A 15814-nucleotide genomic window follows, 5' to 3' on the forward strand; every position below is an offset into this window, starting at 1 on the left:
TTATCTCCATTTTAAATATAACAGACTTAGACAATATTATGTTAAACTGTCGTTGGAAGGGTGAATAAACGAATGCTTGCACTGTACGAATTTTGGGGCAGAAATACGCCACAGGCCCTAATTTGAAGCGGTCAGATTTCCTGGCTGCTAACCCACCCACATCGGGAACGTAGGATTTACATTTTTTACAAGTGAGAACGACCCCCACCCCCACCTTCTCTCTGCAGAAGTCAGGGCAGGATCTCCAAATTTGAAATGTATCCTTCCAAACGCGTGCCCACCTATGGTTGCCAAACGGCGCGTTCCCAAGGTGGCCGCCACACGCTCGGCTTCTAATCTTCGTATTTCTTCGCCAGCAGAATTTCTAAGTCTTCTCGAACACGCTCAGTCACACTTTCTGAACTTCTGGGCACACGCCTTCAGGTTTCATTTGCCTTCCGCAGAGCCCTTAGGTACAGGTAGGGAGGACACTGACGGGAGCCAGGCGTCCCAGCGCCGGGGGTTTCTGTGCAGGGGCAGCGGCTCCCCGCGGGCTCTTGGCGTCGGCGCGCCAGCCAGCCAGCCACGCGCAGACGTGGTTCCTCAGCCCGCGCCCCACCCGCCGCCTGGAGCCGAATGAAGAGCAGAGCTATTTTTACCTTCCCAGCTGCAATCCTTTATATTTATTTACAGGAAGGAAATAAGTAAAGGATTAAGAAGGAAGGGCTTGGCACTAGATTTTCCCGAGCAGGCGGGGGGCTGGAATGGGAGGGTGTGTCTGAGGTCTGTGGTTGTGGAAAAGGCAGGTCGATTTTTCTGGCTGTTGATTGTCTCCAGATCTTCCGTCTCTGGCCTGGAAGCCCCCCAGTCCTTCTCTCTTCCCCTCTGGCTCATCCTTGACTTCGAGCTTCCCCCTCTCCCGGCCCCACCTTTTGGAGGGCCCACCGTCACTCTGATGCTGCCGGGGATGCTGCATCACTCTGCTACCTCTATTTTCTTTTCTCCACAATAAAGCATGCGCAGTGCGTCCCCTGCCAGGCAACAGCATCAGCATCAGCATCAGCATCAGGACCCAAAGCCCTGCTCGGGCGCGCCCTCGGGAGCGGGGCGCGTACCCGAGCCGCGCGTTCCCGCTCCCGCTCGCTCCCGCGCGCCGCCTCAGCATCCTCAACCCCGGCAATAGCCCCCGCAGTTGTTGGAGCGGCCGCGCCCGCCGCGAGATAGAAGCAGCAGCTGGGCAGACTCCAAGTTGGTGGAGCGGCGAGAACCCCCTGGACTCTTCAGCTCCCTGCCCCGAGAGGGGCAGAGAGACGAGCAGGGGAGGGCGCCGCCGCCCAGCCCCGAGCCCCGAGCTGGTGGCAGCACCATGCACGCCGAGCCGGCGTGACCGGCTCCGCCCGCAGCTTCCCAGCGCGCCCCGCACCTGCCAGGCGTCCTGCAGCCCTGCCCGGCACTCTCGCCGGCCACACCGAACGGCGCCCAGGAGCTATGAGCCATGAAGCCGCCAGGCAGCAGCTCCCGGCGGTCGCCTCGGGCGGGCTGCAGCCTCCCCGGCGTCTCCTGCATCCCCTGCGGCGGCCCCGCCGGCCCAGCGCCTACCCGCGTCCAGGTCCGCACTCCGCCCTGCCGCCTGCTCCTCGTCCTTTTCCTGCTGCCTCCTCTTGCCTCCTGGTCCCGACCCCGCGCTTTGGGGACAGCTGCAGCCAGCGGTGGGTATGGCCCCGGTGCCCTTTGCGTTGCCTTCCCGGCGGGGCCTTGCAGAGGAAAGCGAAGGGCACGCAGGTCCGTGCGCCTGGGACACGTCTCCGGTTCGGCCTGTCAGTGCTTACCTGACGCCCAGTTCTCCCCTCTCATTCCCCAAACCTCCATTCGTTCCAGATCACTTTTGGTAGTCCATTTCTGTTGCATTCACTAAAACCCATTCCAACTTCCCTTGGTACCCCTGGTATTTCGTGAATCCGGGGTTCCTCAACTATCTCTTAGCAACTTAGGGGAACTGGTGCATGGGAAGTGCAGCTAGGACCCAAGTTGCTTCTTGCTCGGTGGAGTCTTTATGTGAAGGCGGGAAGGATGTAATGATAATAGTGGTTATGGGTTGTTTCCTCAAATTTCCTACCGATTTTATTCACGGCTGTTGGAATTGAGGTGGGGGAGGAAATACTTCAGAGATACACACCTTTGGTTGAGATTTCTCAAATATTACTCATCATAATGAACAGTTAATATAATGTTTAATACATTGGTGATTGGAAGTCACTAAAAGCTGAAAGCTGACCTTGGCAGGAAAAAAAAATTGGAAACTTGCCAGCATATGCATCCCTCTGTAGCAAAGGATTTTGACTCATTTCAAAATTAAAAGAAAAGGGAATTGTCCATTATGTTAAAAGAATCAACTAGCATTCCGTGTCCATGAATTCAGTACTTGGTTATCTTAGGAGCGTTGTTGGCTCTCAGATGGGATACAATTAGGCAGAGTACAGTTGAGCTTCTGTCATCTCACAGGAGTGAAGATGAGGGTCAGAACCCCCGGCATGTTCATTTGGTGACTCTTTCCTCGTATTCGTTTGCCTCCCTCCTTCCCCCTTAGAAGTATAGATTTGTGACTAGTTGGAAAATGTGCATATAAGACAAAACAAAACTAAAGTAAAAACCCAGTACATTATTGTACAAGATTTATTCACTGTGTGAACTTATCCAGGCCATTTCACTGTTACAGTAACTTACTTTACTATGTCCCCACTTCTTAGCTGTTTATAAATGGAAAACTTTGTTTTTGTAGTTACTGGAAAAATATTTTTTAATACTTATATGTTTATGGAGTGTGTATGTGTGTTTGTGTATGTTTGTGCTTTCTTCCTCTATCAGCTCCGCATTGGAATGAAACTGCAGAAAAAAATTGGGGAATCCTGGCAGATGAAGACAGTACATTGCAACGGAATAGCAGCAGTAATACCAGTTACAGCAATGCAATGCAGAAAGAAATCACGCTGCCTTCAAGACTCATTTATTACATTAACCAAGACTTGGAAAGTCCTTACCACGTTCTTGACACAAAGGCAAGACACCAGCAAAAACATAACAAGGTAGGCAGGGCACTGGGTATGTAAAAGTAGGTGCCCTAAAGAGTTTGCCTTTGATTTGATTTTCTGACAGAAAATGATTTCACAATTTTTACTGCAGCACTTTATTAGGGAAACTATTAATGTTGTTAGGGAGAGAAACTAGAGGGAATTAAGCTGGGATGTAACGAGATAGGATTGCTGTTTATTTCTCTGACTCCAAACTGGAATTGGAATTTTCTTATTGCCTTATCAGTTTAACAGCTGAAACGTGATCTGTGCTTTTTTCAGGTTCATGGGACACTGAACGATAGTTAAGTGAATGTTTATGGTCCTGACTTGCTTCTGTGTGGATTTATATAAGGATGTGGTATTCTACCTCTGATCACATAGAAACTGCTTTCAATCTGCACATTTAAATGTTGTAAGAGGCTGCTTGGCTGTGGTTTCCCCATCAGTTGTTCACTTGGAAATGGAGTATTTAAATTGAAGCCACCTCTTTCTTTAATCAGTAGGAAACCTCTTTCATTATATTATCAGTAGGTAAACAGTTTGACATTTTAAAAGATTATGGTCAATAGAAACGAGCTATTTACATAATATAGAGATCATCTTTTGGTTGGCTTAATCCTTCAAGACTTAATCTGCATTGATTGTGAGCAGTTCTCACAACTTTCAGGTTGGTTCAGAAAGTGGCACTGCTTTTAAAAAGACATTCACTGGAAGATAAAGGTGCATTCACTGGAATATAAAACTAGTACCAAGTTTAAAGGACTTTTTTCCTGCTTATTGGATCCTGAGCAGATTTACACAGTGGGTTATCAAACCCTATGTTTCTTATCAGGAGCAGGAAATAGAGCCTGCATATCAAATATTTCATTTTGACCTGTGTGTGTGCAGTTGAGAAGAGCAGTAACCGTCTGAACTTCTAGGATAAAAATTCTAGCATATACATCATCTTTTTAATTAGTTTAGGTAAGTGGTGACAGTTTTCCCATTTTACAAACAGAAAAACAGAAAACTAAGTATTTTAGATGATTTTCCCAAGGTTGTAAAGCAGTTAATATAAAATTAATAAAAAAAATTCAGGAGGCTGAATATTGCATTTTTATTATTTTTAACAAGTCACATCTCAGAGAAGATGCTTCTTTCATATTTAATAATTAGAGACATTAACTTTGTTTCACATTATTGTCAAGTGACTGGTTCCCACCTTGGCTGAGATAAATGGCTCTCTGGATTTTGACAGCCCTCTTTCCGGTAAGCTACTCCTTAACTTAATGGGCTGACTCCTAGATCATGTCTACCCATTTGTCATATTGATAGGAGAAGTGGGTGGTGTCTTTAAGGAAGGGAAATTCAAGGCCCTCTTGATAAAATGCAGTGAGGCCCATTTTATGGCTTTCGTAATTAATGAGGCCTTCTATGGTTAAAAAAATGGCTGGTTCTCAAACTCCAGTGCCTTTGCATAGAGTGCTGAAGGAAGAAAGAAAAACAAAACAAAATACCTCAGGATCTATTTTAAAGAATGCTCACGCCTTCCTGAGCTGAAACTCAAAAGAAATTTCAGTGGAACGTCTTTGTAATTCAGTTGTTGGAGTCTATGACTAATGCCTATCTTATAGTCTAACCTCATGTGCTTGGTTTGCTAAGATATGATTTGACTATAATATATCTCAATTTCTGTGATAATAAAGACCTTTAAAGCTTCACCTGCCACTCATGTAAGGGAATAGATTTCTTATTATGAAACACCTCCTTTATATTGCAGTGATTCTACCTCCCCATCCCTCTCCCCCATGATGGTATGTGCCAACTTATAATGTTGACACAAATTATATTTGAAAGCATTTTTCTTCTTTTTTCATTAGTTTAATTCAGCAAAGATTTGTTGCATATTTCTTATGAGCAAAGCAGAGTGCTAATGTTTCAAAGATATGAGATATGAGGTACAAGAGTGATAAAAGCATGCATGGTCTGTCCTCCAAGAGACACAAAAATGAGATAAGCGAGATGCCTCTCAGTGCTTCTGTAGAGGTATAGCTGTGTTCTTTTTATTGGTGGATTCCCAAATTCCCATTTGTGTTCTGAGACTTCCCTTTTACTTCTGCTTTTAAGCATCTCTCAAACTAGTTGACAAAATAGTGTTTCATATGCTTCCTGCTGTTATCTTAGGGCGACTTGCTTACTGATGGTGATGAACTTGTCAGTTCAGCCACTTTATAAATGTTTCAGCAAGAGCGAAAGTATAGCATTTCATCATTTTTGCTGCTATAAAAAGAAATTTTGATTTTAATATCTGTGTAATATGTACCTTTTTTCTCCCCTGATTTCATTGCACTCAAGCACATTTTAATGAATGCCTTAGAAATGCTGAATCACTCTGCAACTCTCATGGATCTCCAGATTGGGGGTGGAGGTGGAGAGGAAATTCACAGATACAGGTTGCAAGGCAGAACTCTGCATTTATGTCTGAAGAAAGTTCATAAATATTCAGTAATGATCAGTCCTTATTAGTTTACAGCTGTGAAAGTTAAAATGTTTATTAACGCTCTCAAAATTGGTGGGTCTAAAAGCGGGTTGTGCAGAACACCTCTGTACATATCAGCGTTTCAGAAAACCTTAACTTTCATTTGTCAAATAATCTTTAGGAATCTTTTTATCACCGCATGGTGGATGTATAGCTTATTGTACAAACTGTCCCATTTTTGAGAGTGAAAGTAGGCATTGTTGATTATTATGCCAGGACAGTAGGTATAAACCAAAGTGGTCTGAAACAGAGAGGGAATATGGGAAGAAACACTTTAGATTCATTCATTCATTCTGAGATAATCCTATGGGTCTGTTCCCAGGAGAGTTAGGGAACCTTTTCCTAAATCTTTCCTTTAGTCAAAAATTACTCCTCTTGAATCCCGTTTCCTCAGGAGTCATTTCTCTTTCAGTGGGAAGGGGTGAGAGGTACAGTGATGCCTGTGACTGGTTCAGGGCCTGAGTGATGGTGGACATGTCCTTTGACTTTGGTCTGCCTGAGTATGGCTCAGTGTTTTGTTATGCTCCCTGCCTCCCATTTCCCAGGTTGACTCTTCAGCAAGAGAGGAGAGAGAAAAGTTTAAATGATGAGATCTTCGTGATTATTTTTTTCTTCCTACTCTATTCCAGGACAAGACTGGTTTCAGTTTCCTCGACTGTCCAGAAGCCAGCTGTTCCATTGTTCTTGGGTATGAGACAGCAGAAAGAGGAGCTTGGGAGAAAGGGTCTGAGTGTCTGACCCATGAGATGCTATCACACTTTTTTAGAATTCTGGAATATATATTTCTGTGACCCTTATTTACAGGAATTAATTTTTTTTTTAATGAATAGAAAGTTCCAGACTGTGGTACATCGAGAGAAAGCCCCCTTCTGGAAGTTTCTTTAATACATACAGATTTAAGCTAAAGAATTGTTTATAAAAGTCTTAAGTCATATATTGTGCTCTGCTTCTTTCTAACTCAGCTATATGAATTTGGTTGTTTGACATGTCTGAATTGTCACAGGGTCCTTTCTCAGATTTTGTAGAGCAGCAATTGCTTCCTTAGGTTACCTGGTAATTCAGACTTGTGTACTGGCCTCCACAGCTTTCCCAGATTTTCCTAAGCAGTCATTATGCAATTGTGGTTTATAGAATTCAGGCTGATATGGTTTTACTTATAATGCGTAGTATGTAGTAAGCCTTCAAGAAGAGTCTTAAATGAATTGATGACTGAATACTCAAGACAATGCTAAGGATTTTTGGCAATGTGCCAGATCAGTAGGAGAGATCATTTTGGCCTTGAGTTCTTAACACCGCATAGGTCACACTTACTGTATGTTTACATTACCTAAAATGGTGAAAATACTTCATTAATAATTCTTAGATCATCCCTATCACTGCCATGCACCGTTAATGTGGCTAATCAAAAGCTGACCATTGGGTGGTTTTTGTCATTGTTTTGGATTAATTGCTCAAGTAGCAAGTTGTGGCTACTCATATAGTTTCTAAGTAATCTGATATGCACTGTTAGGCATTCAGTTTAGTTTGATTCAGTAAACATTTATTGGATATCTGTTTTGAATAGGGCACTGTGCCTGATCAGGGAGAAAACGATAATAACAGTCTTCAAAAGTTACCCTTTGAAGAGTCCCTTCCCTTGCTTGTAACTTGGTGGTGTGTCAGAAACAAGGCAGCTAGTGGGCTGTGGTTCATGGCAGTGCAGTTTAGTAGTTGTAAGAACTTATGCCGTGGGCACCTCTAGGAGACAATAACCCTTGTCAAGGAGGTAAAATAAAGCCTCATTGAAAAGAAATGATTGCATTGACCCTCAAGAACAAGAAGATAAATTTGCCCAGGAAGTGGTGAGAGGGTCATCCACACAGTACCAGCAGGACAGAGGCTCCAGGTGCAGGAGCTTAGCCTGCTGGAAAACAGCAATGTGTTGGGTGCAGTGAGCGCAAAAAGGGGAAACCCAAATGGGAGTTTTAAAGATTTGAGCGTTGGTATTATATTTGTAGGCAAAAAAAAAAAAAAAGAAAAAAATTAAATAACACCCAGTTCCTCCAGTGATACAGATGTTTATAGATGTAGCCGTTGAGATTTAGTCTTCCAAAAGGAGGAACAGCTAGTCAGTGGTAGAGTCAGGATTTGTGTGCAAGCCTTATCCTTTTCAAAGCCCACACCGAAGTGATGAAAGATGGCGTGCAGAGTAGCAAAGGTGAATGGGGAAGCCTGTGAAGATTGTGAAGTAATAAGAGGTTTGGGTTTACTCCATATTAAATGGTGGACCTGAGAAGTCTGGAAGTAGCACATACTGATTATTGATTGAGTGCCATTGCGTGGCTTCTCAGGGAGCTTACCTTCTGGTGGGAGGTGTCAGCCACTAACATGTCAACAACCACAACAATAACATACAACACAAAAATTTCTGGTGTTGATGAGTGCTTGAAGAAGATAAGATAGCATAATAAGATAGAAAGTGGTAGAGGGGATGATTTCTCTTGAAGAATCAGAAGATGGGGCTACTCTGGGTCTGCATTTTTGGGTGGGAGTAACCAACCTGATGCTAGCAGGACACTTCTCTTTAGATAGGGTGGGCATGCCCTGTTTACTGCAGTCCCCCCACTCCTTATTGCCTTACATCACCCTTCTTCATTTTTCTTTTTGCCTGACCTCTGTAGGAGGTTTCCTTTCAACTCTAACTCCTCTTTCCCATAAAGACAATTTTTGGTCATTTTAGCCTGGATTGATTTGGCTGCCACCATGCTTTCCAGCAGTCCATGGCTGAGCTGTGCTAGTGAGATGTCTTGCTTCAGCATGTGTCCCTCAGTGTTTCTGCCCCTTCTCCTTATGTGTTTACTCATTCCTGCTAACTATATAACTACTAATGTCATCCTGTCTCCTCTTATTCCCAGATTTTGTTAACAGATTGGCCTCTGTCCTTTTCTTTACAGCCAGCAGCCAGTCAAAAATAACCCTGGAGCATCCGCACAATGGCGCTGCCCAGGGTTGGTGGCATCACACAATGTGAGGGCAAAGTCTGGCAGGAGGAGAGCTGTCCTTCCCGTCTTTCCCATTTTTATCAGGAAAGATTGAGTCCTGAAGTCATCTTTGACTCTTCTGTCTCTTTCCTATATATAGTCATTCATTAAGTCTTGACATTTCTTCCTTGAATCCTTCCCTCCTCCTCTCTCTGCATTGTGTTCCTGTCATTGCCTCTTGTCTCTCTCTCTGTCAATCCATCAGTCCCACTGCTGACAGATTAATCTTCGTGGAACACTTATATCATCACGTGACTCCTTTTGCCCACATTCTATAAGCATAATTCAGCTGGTTGAATTTTTACTTGTGGAGTGAAGGAGAGGCTGTGAACTGCCCTGGAGAACAGCTGCCCCTCTCCTTTTGAATACCCACATTTGCTGTCCCCTTCTCTCGGCGTTTTTTCCAGGCCTATTAAACCTGCTGTGTCAATCCACAGCAGGAGGTAATTTTGTCTGGATAATTCCATTCACATCTATCCAAACTCTGGGGGCTAGTTATGGAAAACCTTTGTGATAAATGGCAAGAACCAATCTGTCAGTAGTATGTTCTCAGGCTAATGGTATAAGTCCAAAGTTTTGTTAATTCTTGCTTCAGATGATCCTGTCATGTTCATCATTAAGTCTGAATAATTAGTCACTCCTAGAATATGTTTTCTGAATGAAAATATTTTATTCCTCTCAAGAATGTACATAAGCATAAGGCTTTATTCACACAAAGTATTCATTTCATTTCACAAATGATATGGCTAGCATTTAACCCTGTAAAAGACTTATTTATTCATATAATTCACTCATTTGGAATTCACTGAGTTTCCAAATTTTGCAGTGTGACAAGGGAATCTTTGTATTTTGAAGTTATTTAAATTCTAATAGAATTTGATGCTAGGAATACCATTATTAAAAGAGTAGACCCAATTATATTTTATTAAGACTAGTGAGATGTTAAAAGCAAACAAGTTCATTCATGGTAGGTTTGGATAAAATTTTTGCTGTCTATAGATTAACATGAGGGGTTCGTTATCCATCATCAGGTACCCAGTCTGGAACAGAACCAGATCTGTGAATTGGCTGATAAAGCTTCATAATAAGATTTTATTATGTAGGTGTTTTTATCTGGCTAAGAGTAGGCAGAAGCTAGTTTTCCTCTTTGGGAATATTACAAATCAAGAATTTGAGCTCTACTTTCAGTTCCGTTGTGAAAGATATTTATTTGTTAATAAAATCTACCTTAACTCAAACTGTCCTTTAAACCTTTTATTTAGAAATGGAAAGGATGGAGATTCAAACAGGTCTTCTCTACAGATAGACACTAATTACAGAGTAGTTAAGTTCAAACAAACCAGTCAGCCAAAAAAAAAAAAGTATACATAGAACTCTATGACCAGTGAACTATGTTGATTTTTAGCTTGATCTGTAGTGATATTTGAGACATTTACCTTTTGCTTGTCTGCGAGAGTGTCCACTGTAGGAGTTTTGGGGCCACGTTTTTAATCCTGGGTGGCTAGTGGGAACGAGGTTATCACATGCTCCTGGAGCCCCCTCTGTCTCCCTTCAGTAGTTAAATCTAAGCACAGTTAGAGGCGTGACATGAAAAACAACCCAGAGCCACACACAAAAATTGAGTTTTTAAATTTCTTCCAGTGTTTCCTTTCCTTTAGTGTGGAAATTCAAGAATTTGCTGATTGGATCACTGAAGTGAACCTTCTTGCTGTATTTTAATTGTAAACAAGCCTGTTAATACCTTATAGTATAATAGTTCTATTACAGATGGACTCATGTAAGACAACCAGTGCTTGGCAAAGTCCCCGACCCCCATTTGTCTCCTTGCTCTTTTTCCCACTAAGTAGAATGCGCTAATTAAATCAACTTGAAATTCAATTCTCCATTGATTGGTAATAACAAATAAAATACATTGCCTTTGTATTGAATCTAATCAGTTTTATCAAGGTACTTTCATATCTATAATCTCACTTGGCCCTCATACTAAAACTCCCAAGATGATTTTTGTTTTTGAGAAAACTAAGCTCAAAGAACTCAGGTAAATTTCTCCAGGTCTTGGGAATTATTGGCATGATTAGAATGACCAGACCCTTAGCGTGTAGACTTCCAGGCCTTGTTCTTTTTAATAATGTTGCTATGGGTTGAATGAGAACATTTCTATCCTTTTTAGACACTTTCCCTTTTGATAATAAGGACCTTTGAACTAATTACATCATGTGTGCACACCCACAGGCTTACCAATTCTGGCTTCTAGCAACCAATTGGTTTTGTTCCCCCATCCCCACCCCATTTAAGTACTCCAGACAAATATTTTTGTTAAAAATGCTGGCATTATGTGTATATATATCTTACTTGCTTACCTTAGTAATCTTCTTTAATTTTATTTTTTCTCTGTCACATTTTTCTTCTTACTTATTTATTGAACAAGGGTGGCATTTCCAAATTTAGACATTTGAACCATTCTAGAAATGACTTTTTTTTGGGAAAAATATTCTCTAATATAGTAGTCAGCAGCTTGAAGAAATATGTCTTCAAAAGAAGCTGAATTTAAGAGAATTGGCAAATTTACCCTCTACTTTTGCTAATTAAAGGAATGACATTATACCCAATTTAAACTTTTTGTCAGCATGTGATAACCAGTGTGTCTACAATGACATGCTATTATTTCAGCTCAAAGCCGGGAAACTGGCATCTTAATGATCCAGTATAACCATTTTTGGAATAAATAGGAACTGTGCTAGGCTGTTTAAAATGTCAAAAATTCCTTTGATTTCTCTTACTTCCTCCATTGCCACTTAGTGCGGGGAGAATGGTTGGGGTCAAGGGTCGAGGGTTCTAACACATATGCTGTTACCAGCTCTTTGGATTTGGGCAATTCCTTAGCCCCTCTAAGCCCCAGCTTCCCTATCAATAACATGGACTTAACACCCAGAGGGTTGCGACTGGCCTAGTTAAGATCATACATGTCAAGTACTTGTCACACTGCCAGGGATTGGGAAGTTGTCAATAAATGGTACTGATTAATTATTGACAAGAGGTCCAGGGTATCCAAGTTGGGAATTGCTCTTCTTCAGAATAAAGTGTTTGTTTTAAGAAAAAAGAAAGAAAGTAGGTAGTGGGGTAGTTGAGGGGACAGTTTGGGGAATGCTCATTCTCAGGGTCTTCCTAGTTTCATGACTACAGATGAACTTGATTGAGTCACTGCAAATGGAAGTGGGCACTATTTCTACTTATGAAGTAGTGAATACGTGGGAATGTGGTGGGATGTCTTAGAGTTGCAATCCCCTGAACCAGCTTGAGGCTGTGGTATGTAAACATGGTGCCCACACTCTGGGGAAATTAAGGAGCAACAACCAATACTTATACTATAAGTGATACACATTAGTATGACAGTTTCCCCAAGAATTGTCCCAGTTAGACATCCATGCACCTCTTTCCCCTCACCCCTGGAAAAACCTCAAACAAAACAAAACCCAAGAAATACTTTTATCCACCAGTGGCAGTTTTTTGGCTTGGGAAGGAAATACAACAATTGTAACAACATAACAAATAGGGTAGTGTGTAGACCTCTCAACCAGAAAAAAAAATTAGTAGGGTAAAAATATCAGAAATACAGTTCTGTTCTTTTGTTAGACACTGGGATAAAATTGAACATGCTGTGACCACGTGGTAGTATCTTGGGCTTTGTATCTTAACCATCTTAACTAAGAAGAGTTCATACGCTGACTCCCCTCCTCTTATAAATTACAGTTAGAAACGGTGAACTCTGATTAAATACCTTGCTAATTACTGTGAGCTGCCCCTTGCAATGTAATGGACTCCCATCTCTGTAGAATGCAGTTGGAAGCATTTATCACTGTTAGCTACATAAATGTAATCATTTGTTCCTTTCAAAACCAGTGAGACAGTAAGATGATGTCATCTTGTTATTTTTGGCTTTGCAGATATGTAAGACATTTTATGGAAATGGTTGACCATTATTCTTTATCTCTCTACTTAATTTTCTCTCTATTTTTCTCTTTTTGTTATTTTATTTGGGACAGTAATCCTTTTAAGACCTATTGATACATTTTAGTATTATTACCCAAACAGTGTATTTATAAACTCCTGTCTGCATATTCAATCTTAAATTTTCTTTCTGTTTTAAGCTTTTTCACATTCTTGGATTTCCGTATAGATGTTTCAGTGCTCTAACTCGTTAAAAAGTGTATGAACCCATACAACGTATTTGTATGAAGCACTTGTTTGTGATATAATATTTGAGAATCTTAGTTCTTTCTTCACAAACAGGGCATAATCTCTTGATACCCTGACTTAACAGATACAATTATTTATACACTATCTCTGCTTGGACGTCAAATAGGCACCTCAAACTTATATCCAAAATGGAACTCTTGATTTTTACATTTATCCTAACCTGCCCATCCCATGTTCTCCAACTAGAGCCAGTTGCCCAAGCCAAGCATCTTTAGTCTTCTCTTTCTCTCAGGGGCCACTTGAAGCCACCGAATCTTGTTGGCGTTACCTTCAAATGGGAACCAACTGTTTCTCACTATCTCCATTGCTGCCAACTTAGTCTAATCCGCTATCACTTCTTGCTTACATTATTACAACATCTTTCTTACTTGTGTGTCCCTGCTTTTCTCCTCCCCTTATCCCTCTGAATCCAGTCCCTCTTAACCACATCAGGCGGAGCTGTCTTTTAAATCCTAAATCACGTCATGTCACCCCTCAGTTTAACAATTTCTAGGGACTTCCCATCTCACTCAGGGTTATTATTTTCCCCCCAAACATCATATGGTTGCTGAGGAAAATTAAACTGCTGCTAGCTATTGCTGTTGGATAACAGGAAGTGCTCTTTCTTGTGTTTTCAAACGCATAAGTTAAATGAACAAGATTTAAAATCTCTTTCACTGAGAATTAAAAAAAAAAAAAAAAAAAAAGACTTACCGACCTTGCTCCATTCACATTTTCATTTAAAAATGTGGTTTTCCCATTTTACATTGTAGGCCAGCATGCAATTAAAATGAATAAGTATCTTTTAAATGCAACAATAAAAAATAAAAATGCCCCCTAAACATTTTAATGGCCTTATGACATGTTCAAGATTATCTAATGGACTGTCAAAAAATTATATTTTCCTTTTTGCCTCAGATATGGAGATGATGCTTTTGAACAGTGGGCTAAAGTATTGTTGTTGAGTAAGAGTGAGTATTACAGTGTTTATTTCCATGAAAAGAGGTGTTTTCTTACTTTTTGCTCAATGGGGAAATTGTTTGAGGCCAAAGAAGAGACGCTTAATAGTGGTGACAGGAATCTTTACAGAAATTTCAGAGGGGGACTTTTATGTCAGAGCTAAAGGAAACAGATTGTACTGCGACCTTTGGACTTTGTGGGGAGAGGAAGATTGTAGAGAGGTGAGTATAGTAAGTTTTTTAAAGAAAATTACTCAAAAGGGAGTATTTGGAGATGTTGTGCAGGAAGCTGAGATTTGCTAATAGTTGATGACTAAAACGAATGGGAACAGGGTTCAAGAGAAAGTAGGATGAACAGTTCAATTTTTGCTTGTTTTCTTGTTTAGATTCCTTTTAAAGGGAGATGGCCTACTGTTAGAATAATTAATTGTTTGCATGTTGGCTGGGCTATTTTGGGCAAGTCACTTACCTGTGGATTTAAATTTCCTTATTTAAAAAATAAGGAGGTTTGGTTAGATTGGGGATCTCAAACTTTAATGTATATTGGAATCACCTGGTGGGGGGTGGTTATTGAAAAGATCTGAGTTTAGTAGGTCTATATGGGAACTAGGGGATATGCACTTCTGTAAGCTTCAGGTGATTTTGATGTGGATGAGTTTGATCTCTAGAATCCATCATGACCCTAAATTTCTGTGAAATATCCTCTAACAAAAGATGATTGGTTGTTCATTGGAACAGATGAAGTGTGGGAATGGCTGTTAGAATCATTCTTTGTTCCCGGCATTAATGGAATAGCTGGCTCACTAAGATCTGTTTGGGCATATTTGGAAGAAGAGTAGGAATTATTAGGTGGGACATTTATGAATTGAAAGTGAAAGGAGCAGTTGGCCCAGGAGTAGTTGTTGTCCACTGATTTGACGAAAAAAGAGGTTTTGGAAAATTGGGGCAGAGGAGGGGCTAAGGAACAGTTTTCAGCATGGAGGCTGCTGGTGGGGTTATAGTGCCCCCCTGACATACCACCAAGGAGTCCTTTAAAAGACAGTTTCTGGTGAGAAGATTCTGAAGGGCAGTGTTAGAAACCACAGGGAAGGAATATTACAGTAGATAAAAACCTGATGATCAATTTGCATATATAAACATGCACACCTACACATGTAAAATTAGTGTAGATGTGTAAGTATGTAAAATTAGTAGTTACTCTAAAATATTTACTTACATGATATAAAATTTCAAAGTTCCAAAAGGTGTGGAATGAAAAGTCTCTTCCCCCATCACTTTTGAAAGGTTGTTAAATTTATGTTTCTAGGGGTGGGCCGCGGTGGCTCAGCGGGCAAAGTGCTTGCCTGCCATGCCGGAGGACCTCGGTTCGATTCCCGGCCCCAGCCCATGTAAAAAACAAACAAACAAAATACAATAAAACAAGAAAATGTTTAAAGATGTTTCCCTTTCTTCCTTCCTTCCATCCTTCCTTCCTTCTCTCTGTCTTTCCTTCCCTTCCTCCCTCTCTCTTTAAAAAAAAAAAAAAAATTTATGTTTCTAAAAAAAAAGGAAAAAAATTTTGTTTCTAGTTATTTTATATTAAATAATTTGTATCTTCCCTATTTTTAGATCTGTTATCCTTAGATATTATCTCTTGCTTGCCTATGAAGGATGAAGAATGTCTTATACTTTTATTGTGCTCCCCCCATCATTCCCCTACCTCCAAATTTTTATTTCTTATGTAGTTTGAATTTTCTGGTGATTTTAGCAAGTAAAATGAACTCAGAGAGGGTGGGACTTAAATTTAGAATTCTGTGCTTCTGGGGAGACCCAGGAAGAACAGCTGGAACACAAGTGCAGTTGTTTACTTTTGAGTCACCAAATGACATTTCAAAAGAAAATACGAAGCTGCCACTTTGGGAGGAAAGAACATAACATTCCTTTAAAAGACCAAATTTTGGGACTATCTAGATAGTTGCAGTATTTCTTCTTTCATTATTTTTTAAAAAAACAGTTTTATTAAGATATTTCACATACCATACAGTCCATCCA

The 15814-nt window shown here is 40.8% G+C and overlaps 1 protein-coding gene across 2 annotated transcripts in view; it reads left to right on the forward strand.

Moving 5' to 3' along the window:
- Positions 1 to 1474: 1474 nt before the first annotated feature.
- Positions 1475 to 15814, forward strand: part of ADAM23 (ADAM metallopeptidase domain 23) — a 145703-nt gene continuing 131363 nt past the window's right edge. For both annotated transcript variants that reach the window (XM_077154849.1, XM_077154850.1), the window contains exons 1-2: positions 1475 to 1688; positions 2845 to 3062. In XM_077154849.1, coding sequence (XP_077010964.1) covers positions 1475 to 1688; positions 2845 to 3062 — 432 coding nt within the window. The remainder of the gene's footprint in view (positions 1689 to 2844; positions 3063 to 15814) is intronic.

This window comes from Tamandua tetradactyla, chromosome 3 (assembly GCF_023851605.1).
Source record: "Tamandua tetradactyla isolate mTamTet1 chromosome 3, mTamTet1.pri, whole genome shotgun sequence".
Lineage (NCBI taxonomy): Eukaryota > Metazoa > Chordata > Mammalia > Pilosa > Myrmecophagidae > Tamandua > Tamandua tetradactyla.